This window comes from Schistocerca nitens, chromosome 6, assembly GCF_023898315.1.
Source record: "Schistocerca nitens isolate TAMUIC-IGC-003100 chromosome 6, iqSchNite1.1, whole genome shotgun sequence".
Lineage (NCBI taxonomy): Eukaryota > Metazoa > Arthropoda > Insecta > Orthoptera > Acrididae > Schistocerca > Schistocerca nitens.
The window spans coordinates 291,469,633-291,484,928 of record NC_064619.1 but is presented as its reverse complement, the minus strand read 5'-3'; the positions used below and the strand labels follow the sequence as shown (position 1 = coordinate 291,484,928).

The window sequence follows — 15,296 nt, the reverse complement described above, 5'->3', positions numbered from 1 at the left end:
GAATAGCGAAACTCTGCATGACCCGTTGAAATGTCGGAACATCGACGCTGTCGATGATCTCCTGAATCGCTGTTTTCAGTTCAGCAATGGTTTTAGGGATATTGCTGTACGCCTTATCTTTAACATAGCTGCACAAAAAGGAGTCGCATGTGTTCAGATCCGGAGAATATGGCGGCCAGTCGAAGCTTATGCCAGTAGCCTCTGGATACTCCAGAATCGGAAAGTGGTCCCCAAAGTGCTGCTCCAGAACAAACCCACTCCTGCTTCGATGGAGTCGAGCTCCATGTTGCTTTAACCACATCTTGTCGAAATCAGGGTCACTTTGGAGAATGGCGATGAAATCATCTTCCAAAACCTTCACGTACCGTTCGGTAGTCAACGTTTATTCCGTGACTGGACATTGTACAATACATAGTCAGTTGTCGCGGGCGAAGAGACTTCTAGATCGCGAAATGCGGATTCTCAGTCCCCCAGATGCGCGAATTTTGCTTATTGACGAACCCAACCAAATAAAAGTTGGCTTCGTCGTTAAACCACCGCACACACATGCACCACGGTCAACCGTGCAATTTGAACATCGTAACAAACACCGTTCAGACGTTATGACGATTTTATTTCGTATAGTTCAAAAAATGTCACCCTGTGTGTATATGTGTGTGTTTTTATCATTAAGGTTCAGACGCATTTCCAGTTTCAGTGGCTGGGAATTGAAGGTTCATACTTAATGCGTAGCTTAGAAATTCATGGCATTTCTATTCACTGCTCATGGCAGTAGTTCATTTTTTATAACAGCAGATTACTTGCAGCTGCCGGATCTACTTGAGCCGTGCAGCAGCTCGCTTTGGTGCCATGTCTAGGTTTCTGCCAAACCGTATCGTTTAGTTGGCATGGTTGCATTGCTTGTCTTCTTCTCGTGTTCAATGGCGCCACTCTGTTTCATGAGCGATGCCTGTCCGCTAGTGGCAGCAGCGGCGCTTATCGATATGTAGTTCTCGTGCTTCTTCCATGTGGTGTGAATGTGGAGTGCGGTTGGGAACGCAGGAGCAGCGAGGCCCGCGCAGAGCAACACCACGGGACAGCTGGCGGCGTGTATGGACTGCCGGATAGAAGGGCAGTGGTCACGAGGGTGCACGACCCCGTCGAAACCGGATCCTGCATGATTGAGTTGAGTGTACTGCAATTCGCATAGAGAAACCTCCACCATTGTGAAATCTCGCGATTCCCCATTGACTTGGGTTCGTGTTGCTGCTCGTAGTGTCGCCGAGGCGAAAAACAGCGACTGGAGTACCTGGGGAAGGCGGATCTAATTAGCCTTCCTGAGCTTCTAATTAATTTTTACTATTTTCCGCTTCTTACCTTGTTAAGTTCAACCAGCGGTATTTTTCTGTCTTGTGGCCGCTAACGCCCTGGGGGTTAGTGTATGTAACGGCATTGTACATTTCCTCGCCTTGCCGCCGCTCTCCGGTGAGGAGCGTAAGTTTGACAGCTTCTTGATTGTAGGTTGAGTGGCGCTTGCCTACCTTATTGGTAGTCATTCCTACTTGCTCCGGGCGCTCTAAGCACAGTAGTCTGCGGACGGCGCCTAGACCGCCGGTTCCGGCTTTGGCGTAATTTTAAATCTTGCATTTGTTTTGTTGGATGTCAGGTAGCCTCACCAAGATTATCATTAGTCGCTCGTTAGACTGTCACTAGTGCGAGTTACCATTTTGTGATCTGAATGCAACTCTTGGCTGCCTTTCTCTTCGCTCGCGAAAGTGTTTTTGGTGTGACCTACTCAAAGGTTGATTCCTGGAGCACCGTCTGTCACTGGCCTTTGTGTTTTATTTTATTATTGTATTATTAAGTTACCATCATTTGTCTAATCTGTTTGGTGATCTGTTGTTTGTTTTTTTAAATTAACTTTTGCTATGCTATTCGTCGTTTGTGAGTATATTTATTAAATTTCTTTATAATTGCCATTTTGGCGTTAAATGCCTTCAGCCGTGATTGTGGTTACTTGCCTTAAAATTCTGATAGCGACCGTATTGCCTTGTCTTCAAAATTATCGGCCGTCTGTATTTTATGTGTTTGTTAAATTTTAAATAACTGCCATTTTTCGCGTTAAAAGCCGTCAGCCGTGGTTGTGGTTACGTGTCTTAAATGTCTGATTGCGACCCCATTGGCTTGTTTTCGAAAATTATTTATTAAAATATGTTGTTGTTGTTGTTGTTGTCGTCTTCAGTCCTGAGACTGGTTTGAAGCAGCTTTCCATGCTACTCTATCCAGTGCAAGCTTTTTCATATCCCAGTAACTACTGCAACCTTCATCCTTGTGAATCTGTTTAGTGTATTCATCTCTTGGTCTCCCTCTACGATTTTTACCCTCCAAGCTGCCCTGCAATACTAAATTGGTGATCCCTTGATGCCTCAGAACATGTCCTACCAACCGATCCCTTCTTCTAGTCAAGTTGTGCCACAAACTTCTCTTCCCCCCAATCCTATTCAATACCTCCTCATTAGTTATATGATCTACCCATCTAATCTTCAGCATTCTTGTGTAGCACCACATTTCGGAATGTTCTATTCTATTGTTGTCCAAACTAGTTATCGTCCATGTTTCACTTCCATACATGGCTACACTCCATACAAATACTTTCAGAAACGACTTCCTGACACTTAAATCTATACTCGATGTTAACAAATTTCTCTTCTTCAGGAACGCTTTCCTTGACATTGCCAATCTACATTTTATATCCTCTCTACTTCTACCGTCATCAGTTTTTTGCTCCCCAAATAGCAAAACTCCTTTACTACTTTAAGTGTCTCATTTCCTAGTCTAATTCCCTCAGCATAACCCGACTTAATTCGTCTACATTCCATTATCCTCGTTTTCCTTTTGTTGATGTTCATCTTATGCCCTCCTTTCAATAAATGAGTGAAATTACAAAGGAAACCAATAGTAATTGATTCGGGCCCCGTCCACAATCTTAACCCATCCTGCCTTCCTTAATTACCAGGTTTCACTACTATTTGTAAAACGTTAGAAAGCAAGGGCAGGAGCGGCAGCAGCCGGGGCGCTCACCTTGTAGACGAGGTCGGAGAAGCGCGCGCGCGGGTGCCAGCCGTAGCCCTTGCCGTCCGAGTCGGAGACGTCGTCAAGGAGGCCGGAGTCGAGGCGCCGCTCGGCGTCGCCCAGGCTGACGCTGTAGCGCACGCGGCACCGGTGGTCGAAGCCCGTCAGCCGGTTCAGGTACACCGACACGCGGTTCTCCGAGCCGCTGCCTCCGCCACCTGCCGCGACACGACACAGCACGCGTGTTCACTTGGAGGGGTGGGTGGCGCGGAAGACGTCTATACATGGCTGACGTTCCAAAGCAAGCAAAGCTGTTGGCATCACACTTAGAAAATGAATGAAATCACTGAGTTCCAATATAGTGGACGCAGAGATTTGCAGGCAAAGTTTAAACAGGTCATAAATTTCCCTAGTAAGTGGATTAAGACGGAAGAGATTCATTGTGGTTTAACAACAAAATTCGTAAATACTGTAACACGCTCTGTTCAAAAAAGAACGCACATATGACAACAAGCAACGATTAATAGACATTCTTGCGACTGTAAAAAGGTCTATGCCGGAAGCGTGCGACAGCTACCAACACCATACCTTAGCAAAAGATCTTTCCTAGAAGCTGAGAAAATTCTGGTCTTACGTAAAATCGCTAAACGGGTTGAAAGCTTCTATCCAGTCACTCTGTGATCAGTCTAGTGGGGCAATAGAAGACTGACAGAGGAAAACTGAAGTTTTAAATTTCGCGTTTAAGAAAGCGTTCCCTCAGGAGTATCGTGTTACTAAACACAGCCTTCCGAAATGCCTTCACAAAAGAAGACGAAGTAAATATTCCAGAATTCGAATCGAGAACAGCTGCCAACATGAGTAACGTAGAAGTAAATATCCTCGGAGAAGTGAAGCAACTTAAATAACTTAATAAAAGCAAGTCATATGGTCCGGACTGTGTACCAATTACGTACCTATCGGACTATGCTGATGCATTAGCTCCATACTCAACAAACATATACAACCGTTCGCTCGTCGATGGATCAGTACCCAAAGATCGGAAAGTTGCACAGGTCTCACCAACATTCAAGAAAGGTAGTAGAAGTAATCCACTAAATTACAGGCCCATATCGTTAACGTCGATATGCAGCAGGATTTTATAACATATATTGTGTTCAAACATTATGAATTACCTCGAAGAAAATGACACACAGTCAACATGGGTTTAGAAAACATCATTCCTGTGAAACACAACTAGCTCTTTATTCACATGAAGTGCTGAGAGCTATTGACAAGGGATTTCAGACCGATTCCGTATTTCTGGGTTTCCGGAAGGCTTTTGACACTGTACCACACAAGCGGCTCGTAGTGAAATTGCGTGCTTATAGAATATCGTCTCAGTTATGTGACTGGATCTGTGATTTTCTGTCAGAGAGGTCACAGTTCGTTGTAATATACGGAAAGTCATCGAGTAAAACAGAAGTGATTTCTGGCATTCCCCAAGGTAGTGTTATAGGCCCTTTGCTATTCCTTATCTATAGAAACGATTTAGGAGACAATATGAGCAGTCGTCTTCGGTTGTTTGCAAATGACGATGTCGTTTATCGACTAATAGTCATCAGAAGATAAAAAAAAACTGCAAAACGATTTAGAAGAAAAATCGGAATAGTGCGAAAAGTGGCAGTTGGCCTTAAATAACAAAAAGTGTGAGGTCATCCACATGATTGCTAAAAGGAACGCGTTAAACTTCGGTAACACGATAAATCAGTCTAATCTAAAAGCCGTAAATTCAACTAAATACGTAGGTATTACAATTACGAACAATTTAAATTGGAAGGAACACACAGAAAATGTTGTGTGGGAAGGTAACCGAAGACTGCGTTTTATTGGCAGGACACTTAGAAAATGTAACAGACCACTACGCTACGCTTGTCCGTCCACTTTTATAATACTGTTGCGCGGTGTGGGATACTTACTAGATAGGACTGACTGAGTACATCGATAAAGTTCAAAGAAAGGCCGCACGTTTTGTATTATGGCGAAATATGGGAGAGAGTGTCACTGAAATGATACAGGATTTGGAATGGACATCGTTAAAAGAAAGGCGTTTTTCGTTGGGACGGAATCTTCTCACGAAATTGCAATCACCAACTTTCTCTTCCGAATGCGAAAATATTTTCTTGGCACCGACTTACATAGGGAGGAACGATTATCAATATAAAATAAGGGAAATCAGAGCTCGTACGGAAAGAAATAGGTGTTCATTCTTCCCGCGCGCTATATGAGACTGGAATAACAGAGAATTGTGAAGGTGATTCGATGAACCCTCTGCCAGGCACTGAAATGTGATTTGCAGAGTATCCATGTAGATGTAGACATGTAGATGTAGATAGTTTGGTGTCCAAAATTAGAGCAACAAACTGCTGTTTTCCGTCCTGTGTTTAATTCACTATACTAATTATACAAACTTTCAACAGACGTATGTACGATCGTGTTCTGCAAGATGGCATTTCGGCCAACGGAAAACTACGTCAACGATGCCGTCAGGAAATATATGAAACGGAGTAGGGTTTGTCGGGCAGCCCCACATCTGCAATTGCTGTGTTCACAGTCACAGACAGCGCAGTATGTCACAGAGCAGATGCCTCCCAGACTCTCTGCGGTGGAGGGCCATAGTAAAAATGGAAGCAGGACAGTTGCAAACTGATGTGGCCCGATCGTTTAATGTGCGCCGTTATGTTGTTTCTCGGATGTGGCTACAGTTTCTAGAGACCGAAACTGTATCACGGAGGCCACGGCAGGGAAGACGACGTGTGATATCAAAACAGCGGACCGTTACCTGGCTGTAAAGGCACCGTCTTCGTACTGCGCAGCAAATGGAATTGGACCTCGCAGCATCCATTGGATGTATGTAGGTGTAGTGAAGGAATCGACAGAGTTGCCTTTACTGTCGGAGACCTGCTGTACGTGTGCCTCTGACGCGTCTTCACACAGCTAACGTGGAGTCGTCAACATGACACCTGGACAGTCCAAGAGTTCGCCAATGTTCTTTTCAGAGATGAGTCGCGATTTTGTCTGGAAGGGTGAGTCTCGATGAATTCACATCTGAAGGGAATGTGAAACACGATTTCGAGACCCGAACATTGTGCAAAGAGTCCGATATGGAGGAGGAATTGCTAACGGTATGGGGAGGGATTATGTTGGCTATTCTAACACCTCTTCATCAAACTGTACGGGTGAATCGGAAATATTTACTGCTCTCAGGCAACGTGACAAGCTTTTGGGATCTCATGCGTGGTTGTTGCGAGGTGCTGTGGGCCCAGATTCATATTGATGGACGATAATGATCGACCTCATAGGCCAAGAGTGTATGATATTTTCTTGGAAATGGAAGATACTGCACGTATGGCGTAGCCTGCTCGCTTTCCCGATTTCAATCCCGTTGAGGATGACTGGGTTGCACTAGGGAGACGGGTTGCAGCTCGTCAAAATTAACCAACCACTCGCCAAGACTTGTAAGCAGCTCTGAGGAAGAATTGGCGTTATTGCCTCAACATGACATTAATGACGTCATTCACAGCGTGCGCCGTCGCTGTCAGGGCTGTATTGCTGGCAGAGGTGATCAAACCACATAGTGAGCACACTAGCCAGTTGTCGGAATGCGTCTGCACATCTGTTAAATTGGGAAAAACGAAGAACATTTTCGTCTGCTGTTCTGCATGTTCTTTAAATTCTGTTTTATTTAATTCTTCTTACTTTGCTATCATCTCTTTTTAGGTTTCGTGGCAAAATAAACGTAACCTTGCAAAATTTCCATTTGCTTCTTAAATTTTGGACACCAGTGTGTACTGTTGTTTGAATATCGTTCGGACGCCCATAAGGAGGACAAACACTCATGTTAAAGAAAACACCTTGGATGACTAGAGACAGAACGTTCATGTTCACAGGAATGATTAGCATTTGAACTATGTCGGCAAGCGGGTTCATGGTCAACCTCGATATCACTGTGCAACACCATCTACCAGTAAAATATGTCTACGGCTGTCGTAGGTAGGTAATGGGTCAGTGTGACTTGAACAAACCCGCAGGGTGCCTCGCAATCACATCCGCGAACCGGACCTTCAGATCATGAGTTTGAAAGAGGGTGCATTATTGGCGTGAGAGGATGCGATGCATCCATCCAGGAAATTGCTGCTCGTGTGGGACGAAGTGTTTCGGCAGTGCAATGGGTCTCTGCAGAACAGTGCACGAAAGGCCGCAAAACACGACGAGATTGCTCAGGTCGGACCATTAAGACCACCCTTCGAGGAGATCGACACGTCATCGGAATGGCTTTGCAGGACAGATCTGCATCCTCGTCGGCGCTGCCGCAACAGTGGAACACTGTAACACATCTTACACTATCAGGGATGACTGTCCGTCGCCGTTTACTAAGGCATGGGTTACGTGCGCGTCGTCCACTTCTCCGCCTAGCTTTGACGAATGTGGAGAAACAATGGTGTATGGAACAACGTCACTGGGACAGGAATGGCTTCAGAGTTTTCAGACGAATCCAGGTTCTGTTTGTTTGAACATGACTGCCGCATTTTGATTCGCTGCAGACAAGGGGAGTGGCATCACTGCATTCGCACAACACATACAGCGCTAACGCAAGGTCTTATGGTGGCGGGGGGTGCTATTGGATGCAACCAAGAATCCCAAGAATCCTGTGGCCGTAGCAGTACCCTTGCTGCACAAAACCCCAGACGCCATTTTTCAGCAAGACAATGCACGACCACATGTTACTGCACGAACTCTTACCTCCTTGGTATCTTCTTGTTCTCACAGGATGTCAGCCTTTTGTCGCTGCCCGCCAGCTCTCCAGGCTTGTGTAGAATTGTGTCGGGGGCAATGCTGTGACCCAATGCCAACCAACTTCTGAAACGTGAATGCAGCAGGGATGGCCATATCTCAGGACAGCATTCGCTCGTTATACACGTAGATGACTTCCTGCGCGGAACAAGCTATCACGGCCCAGGGCGGACCCTGTGCCTAATAGGCAACAGAATACATGCCGAACCGAGGTGACTGATGCTAATCGTTTCTGCAGAACCTACTAATGTAAAGGTCCTGTGAATTTGAACGTCCTATCTCTAATCGTTCAAAGTGTTCTGTTTTTTCTGAAGATGAGTGTAGTACATCTACAACTACATCTTCATCTATATAGGTACTCTGCAAATCACATTTAAGTGCCTGGCAGAGGGTTCATCGAATCACCTTCACAATTCTCTATTATTCCAATCTCGTGTAGTTCGCGGAAAGGACGAACAAATATATATTTCCGTATGAGCTCTGATTTCCCTTATTTTATCGTGGTGGTCGTTTCTCTCTATGTAGGTCAGTGTCAACAAAATATTTTCGCATTCGAAGGAGAAAGTTGGTGATTGGAATTTCGGGAGAAAATTCAGTCGCAACGAAGAACGCCTTTCTTTTAATGATGTCCAGCTCAAATCCTGTATCATTTCTGTGACACTCTCTTGCATATTTCGCGATAATACAAAACGTGCTGCCCTTCTTTGAACTTTTTCGATGTACTCCGTCAGTCCTGTCTGGTATGTATCCCACACCGAGCAGCAGTATTCTAAAAGAGGTCGGACAAGCGTAGTGTAGGCAGTCTCCTTAGTGGATCTGTTACATTTTCCCGTGTGTTGCCATTAAAATGCAGTCTTTGGTTATCCTTCCCCACAACATTTTCTGTTTGTTCCTTTCAATTTAAGTTGTTCGTAATTGTAATACCTAGGTATTAGTTGAAGTTACGGCTTTTAGATTATACTTATTTATCGTGTAACCGTAGTTTAACGAATTCCTTTTAGCACTCATGTGGATGACTTCACACTTTTTGTTATTTAGGGTCAACTGCCAATTTTCGCACCATTCAGATACCTTTTCTAGATTGTTTTGCAATGTGTTTTGATCTTCTGATGACTTTATTAGTCTAAAAATCCTCAGTGTCATCTGGAAACAACCTAAGCCGGCTGCTCAGATTGTCTCGCAAATTGTTTATATAGATAGGGAACACTACCTTGGGGAACGATAGAAATCACTTCTGTGTTACTCAATGACTTTCCGTCACTTACTACAAACTGGGCCTCTCTGACAGGAAATCACAAATCCAGTCACATAACTGAGACGATATTCCATAAGCACGCAATTTCACTACAAGCCGCTTGTGTGGTACAGTGTCAAAAGCCTTCCGGAAATCCAGAAATAAGGAATCGATCTGAAATCCCTCGTCAATAGCAGTCAACACTTCGTGTGAATAAAGAGCTAGTTGTGTTTCACAGGAACGATGTTTTCTAAACCCATGTTGTCTGTATGTCAATAGGCAGTTTTCTTCGAGGTAATTCATAATGTTTGAACACAATACATGTTCTAAAATCCCGCTGCATATCGACGTTAATAATATGGGCCTGTAATTTAGTGGATTACTCTTACTACGTTTCTTGAATATTGGTGTGATCTGTGCAACTTTCCAGTCTTTGGGTACGGAACTTTCGTCGAGCGAACGGTTGTATATCATTGTTAAGTATGGAGCTAATGCATCAGCATACTCCGAAAGCAACCTAACTGGTATACAGTCTGGACCAGAAAACTTGATTTTATTAAGCAGAGACGTAGCTGAAAGAGTTGTAAACAAATAAGCCGCCAGATTCGAATGAAATCTCAATTCGATTTTACAAAGCTTATTCTACGACATTGTCCCCTTATTTAGCTTCCATTTATCGCGAACCTCTCACCAGATCAAAGTCACAAGCGACTCGAAAAAAAGCGCAAGTGACTCCTCTATGCAAAATCGTACAGAAACGGGCCTCAAAATTACACATCAGTTTCCGTAACATCGGTTTGGTGCTGAAATTCCTGATATATTTCTCATTTCGAATGTAATCAGTTTCCTTGAGACAGACAAACTTACTTCCACAAGTCCGCGCGGGTTTAGGAAGCAAACATGTGATTTGATCGAAGGCTTTTTAAGTAATGGAGCCTAGTACATTGTTCTCAACCACGTGTGTTCATCGCCAACAAGCGCATCCTCAGCAGAGCCCCAAGGAAGTGTGATAGCACAGCTATCATTCCCTACATAGGGGATTCGGCTGGTCCTGCGGATGTAGTTTCATGCATTATTAGTTCTACAGAAAAATATGAACTGGACCTTTTTGTAGAAAATTTAATGGAGTTAAATTTTATATTGGGATACGTTTTCGCGGAAGGTTACGATTCCCGAGGTATTCAAGAAAAACGTACAAAAGTGACCTTCAAACGCTCCTCCCCCCTCCCCCCTCTCCACCACTCTTATCACTCATTAGTCAAGATTTCTGGTATGTTGTTCATGGTACTCCTTGCTACTGCTGTGAGAAAATTTCCGACGGCACAACCTATTGGTGATATACTATCTTTTTTGGTCTCTGTTGATTGGGCTACTGCACCACAAGAATAGTTGGCTATTCCGTTAACCGTGCTAATTTAAACGGTCCCGTTAGGGTAATGAATGAAAAGCCATCATTTTAAACGTTACAATAAAACTACTTACGTTGACAATTCGATCCAAACTTAACCCCTACTAACACAGTAGTTTTGTAGTGAGAAGGCCTGGCTAGCACAACGATTTAATTGTTTGTTGTATGCTGTTAAAATACAAAATTGAGAAAAGTGAGAAATTTACAATTTGGAAGAGCTCGACTAAACTGGTGGTGTCGAAAAGCGACACAGTGAAGACGAAAAACTGTAGAATGTGAGTAACAATTCGTGCAGTAATGAATTACTGTACAGTGGTAGGTGGGAGTGTCATGAACAACATGCTAGAAATCGTGACGGGTTTAGAGTGGCGATGCTTTGGAAGGTCAGTTTTGTACGTTTCTCTTCAATAACTCGAAAACTGCGCCTCTGGCAGAAACGTATCCCACTACAAAATCTGACTACATTAAATTTTCTACAAAAAGGTCCTGTTCATTTTTTGTGTAAGACTACTAGTTCGCGCGTAGCGGGCAAAAGAGTACGGAAATCTCGCACGTGGTTTATGAAAGCCAGATTTAACGATGTGGGTTGCATAAAACGACATAGGTAGGAGTAGCTGAATCACTTTGTATGTGTAAACGATCTGACGAACAGGGTGAGCAACAATCTGCGACTGTTTGCTAATGATACTATGATGTACAGTAAGGTGTCGCCGTTGAGTGACTATAGGTGCATACAAGATGAGTTAGGCAAAATTTCAAGCTGGTGAGTTGAATGGCAGCTTCCTCTAAATGTAGAAAAATGTAAGTTGATGGAGATGAGTAGGAAAAACAATTGCTAACGTTCTAATGCAGCATTAGGAGTGTGAGGCTTAATACGATTAATTATTTAGGCGTATCGTTGCAAAGCGGTATGAAATGGAACGAGCTTGTAGGGATTGTAGCAGCGAAGGCGAGAAATTTAGGGAAGTCCGGTTCGTCCATAAAGGACATTACATATAGAGTACTAGTGCGACCCGTTCTTGAGTACTGCTCGAGTGTCTGGGATACACACCAGGCCAAATAAAGGAAGATATCAAAGCAATTCAGAGGCGGGCTGCTTGATTTGTAACCGGTGGGATGGATCAACACACTGGTGCGAGGAAGATGCGTCTAGAGCTCAAATGGGAAATCCTGGAGGGAAGGCGACATTTTTTTCGGAACAATATTGAGAAAATTTGGGGAACCGTCATCTGAAGCTGACAGCACAACGATTGTACTGACGCCAACGTACAAGGGGAAACGAAGTGATTGGTACGAGGTACCCTGCGCCACGCATCGCACCATGGCTTGCAGAGTATATATGTAGACGTATATGTAAGGGTTCTAATGTTTACCGCTACTTTTCGATAAGCAGCGAAGACAGCTTGTGGTGTTACAAGTCGGCTGCCCTCCGCTTCCTATAACAAATGGAACCCAACGAAGGCGATTCTATACCGTGTGGCTCTAGAAGCATCTGACTCGATCCTACATACAGGAGTGAACCAGGCCACTCTGAACACTGAGCAGCCGGATCTAACCATGGGGATGCAAGTGAAAAGGCAGGGCAGTACGGTAGTAATGACAATGGAAAGACTCCTTAACTGCAACATACAGTATTCTAAATTCAGGATTTACAAAGCAAAAGAATGTGTACATTATGCACAGGAATGCGGGCGCAATTATCGGGGTGACTATTATCAAGCCCCAATCAAAATAAAAGTCACATGTACACTCCTGGAAATGGAAAAAAGAACACATTGACACCGGTGTGTCAGACCCACCATACTTGCTCCGGACACTGCGAGAGGGCTGTACAAGCAATGATCACACGCACGGCACAGCGGACACACCAGGAACCGCGGTGTTGGCCGTCGAATGGCGCTAGCTGCGCAGCATTTGTGCACCGCCGCCGTCAGTGTCAGCCAGTTTGCCGTGGCATACGGAGCTCCATCGCAGTCTTTAACACTGGTAGCATGCCGCGACAGCGTGGACGTGAACCGTATGTGCAGTTGACGGACTTTGAGCGAGGGCGTATAGTGGGCATGCGGGAGGCCGGGTGGACGTACCGCCGAATTGCTCAACACGTGGGGCGTGAGGTCTCCACAGTACATCGATGTTGTCGCCAGTGGTCGGCGGAAGGTGCACGTGCCCGTCGACCTGGGACCGGACCGCAGCGACGCACGGATGCACGCCAAGACCGTAGGATCCTACGCAGTGCCGTAGGGGCCGCACCGCCACTTCCCAGCAAATTAGGGACACTGTTGCTCCTGGGGTATCGGCGAGGACCATTCGCAACCGTCTCCATGAAGCTGGGCTACGGTCGCACACCGTTAGGCCGTCTTCCGCTCACGCCCCAACATCGTGCAGCCCGCCTCCAGTGGTGTCGCGACAGGCGTGAATGGAGGGACGAATGGAGACGTGTCGTCTTCAGCGATGAGAGTCGCTTCTGCCTTGGTGCCAATGATGGTCGTATGCGTGTTTGGCGCCGTGCAGGTGAGCGCCACAATCAGGACTGCATACGACCGAGGCACACAGGGCCAACAACCGGCATCATGGTGTGGGGAGCGATCTCCTACACTGGCCGTACGCCACTGGTGATCGTCGAGCGGACACTGAATAGTGCACGGTACATCCAAACCGTCATCGAACCCATCGTTCTACCATTCCTAGACCGGCAAGGGAACTTGCTGTTCCAACAGGACAATGCACGTCCGCATGTATCCCGTGCCACCCAACGTGCTCTAGAAGGTGTAAGTCAACTACCCTGGCCAGCAAGATCTCCGGATCTGTCCCCCATTGAGCATGTTTGGTACAGGATGAAGCGTCGTCTCACGCGGTCTGCACGTCCAGTACGAACGCTGGTCCAACTGAGGCGCCAGGTGGAAATGGCAGGGCAAGCCGTTCCACAGGACTACATCCAGCATCTCTACGATCGTCTCCATGGGAGAATAGCAGCCTGCATTGCTGCGAAAGGTGGATATACACTGTACTAGTGCCGACATTGTGCATGCTCTGTTGCCTGTGTCTATGTGCCTGTGGTTCTGTCAGTGTGATCATGTGATGTATCTGACCCCAGGAATGTGTCAATAAGGTTTCCCCTTCCTGGGACAATGAATTCACGGTGTTCTTATTTCAATTTCCAGGAGTGTATATAAGGCTGAGACCACCGGCTAGTAATGAGAAGCAACAGTTGGACACAGGCAGGTAACCTAGTCCGTAGACCGCATAATTTCACCGTACCGTGCCGACGGCGGCTGTCGGTTGTCCATGAGCTCCTCGGTGATGGATCTAGATGCTCCAGAACACCGACAAAACCGAGATCCTTCTTAAAAACTCGCTCTCGGTAAAGAAACAGCGTACAGTCAGGGTAGGCATCTTTTGCTGTTGCCACCATAAATTTTCGTTCCTACAAAAATGTACGTCTGTCTTACCAACGAGCTCTGCGGTAACGCCCCAGAACTGTTACGTTACTAGTAACTGAATGGTCACACCACCAACTACCTCCCAGGAATGCATCCCTGCGCTCCTGCCGTCTTTCTTCAAACCAAGGAGCTTCTCGAACAGTCACTGCCATTTTGGTATCACTAATGTTTATAGTTCAAAAGATGTTGTCTTACAATTACCATGTACAAAAATTACTCCTCTACAGAGCAAATACTGTTCAGTAATTTTAGTCTCTTTCTCCACTCGCGGACACACAGGAAATAGGGAGGAGGGTTTTTAATTAGCAGATTTTCCCGAAGCTTTATTGCGTGCAGTAAAGTAAGCCATCTTAGATTGTGTCATGCCACGTTCAAACACTGTGAGTGCTAGGGCAATGGACCGGTTTGGCATGTGATCCACACGCTATGTACACTTGCTATAAATCTAAAGAAACCTATTAAATGTTATTAGAGGTTTTTCATACTTCAAATACAGTTTTGTTTTGATAGTACAACTGTAAAAATCTCAGCTCATTATCTTAGAACATGAAATTTTACCTGAAAACTGTAAAACTTTTCTGATACTATAGAACAGAACTAGGGATTGTAATTTATTAAGTTATAATACCTTGTGAAATCATAACCAAAAAGATTCAGTTCTTAGAAATTGTTTTTTCTAGAATTTTCTTTTCTTTCATTAGAGTACATTGATGACGTAAAACTAATAATTCCAAAATTATTGTTTAATTATGTTTTGTTGTGTATTGCGAAGAATGTGAAAGGGTATGTGAAGGACGTATTTGAAGTGTGGATGGCTTAGTTCATTGAAAATTATGTGACAGTACGCGATGGAAAATTCTAATCAATTATGAGGTATGTGACGTAAGTCCAGTGTGCATGCGTTCGTGTAAAGGAAGCCAGCAGAAAAGTTCGGTGTTAAATAAGTTTCTGTTTTATTGATGGAGATAACTTAAACTTTTCATTTTATTTAAATTTCCCTCTTGAATTCAGAAGATTTTTTTTCATAAACTGTTTCCTGTATTTCAGTTCGATTCGCGCAAGTATTTGAGGCCTGGATCTTTCGTGATTGGCTGTACAAATCATCAACCAATAGAAATTGCGCTTAACCCGTGTTTGTGTAGGGCTTTGTGTTACAGTTCTGTGTCTCTAAGGGTCGCTTATGAACCATTTAGTTAACCTGTAGAAAATTGTCCATTCTATCGGTTCTTATATTGTAAATATGATGCGACTATAGTGTTAAGCATTTTAGTGAATGCTTTGAAGTTATAAGTGGATTTGTTTGCAAGTTATTAGCGCGAACCTTCTAGTCGTA

The 15,296-nt window shown here is 44.6% G+C and overlaps 1 protein-coding gene across 1 annotated transcript in view; it reads right to left on the bottom strand.

The window, feature by feature from the left end:
• Positions 1-15,296, bottom strand: part of LOC126263327 (uncharacterized) — a 253,715-nt gene that overhangs the window by 13,101 nt on the left and 225,318 nt on the right. Inside the window, exon 4 of the mRNA XM_049960417.1 lies at positions 3,061-3,260. Coding sequence (XP_049816374.1) covers positions 3,061-3,260 — 200 coding nt within the window. The remainder of the gene's footprint in view (positions 1-3,060; positions 3,261-15,296) is intronic.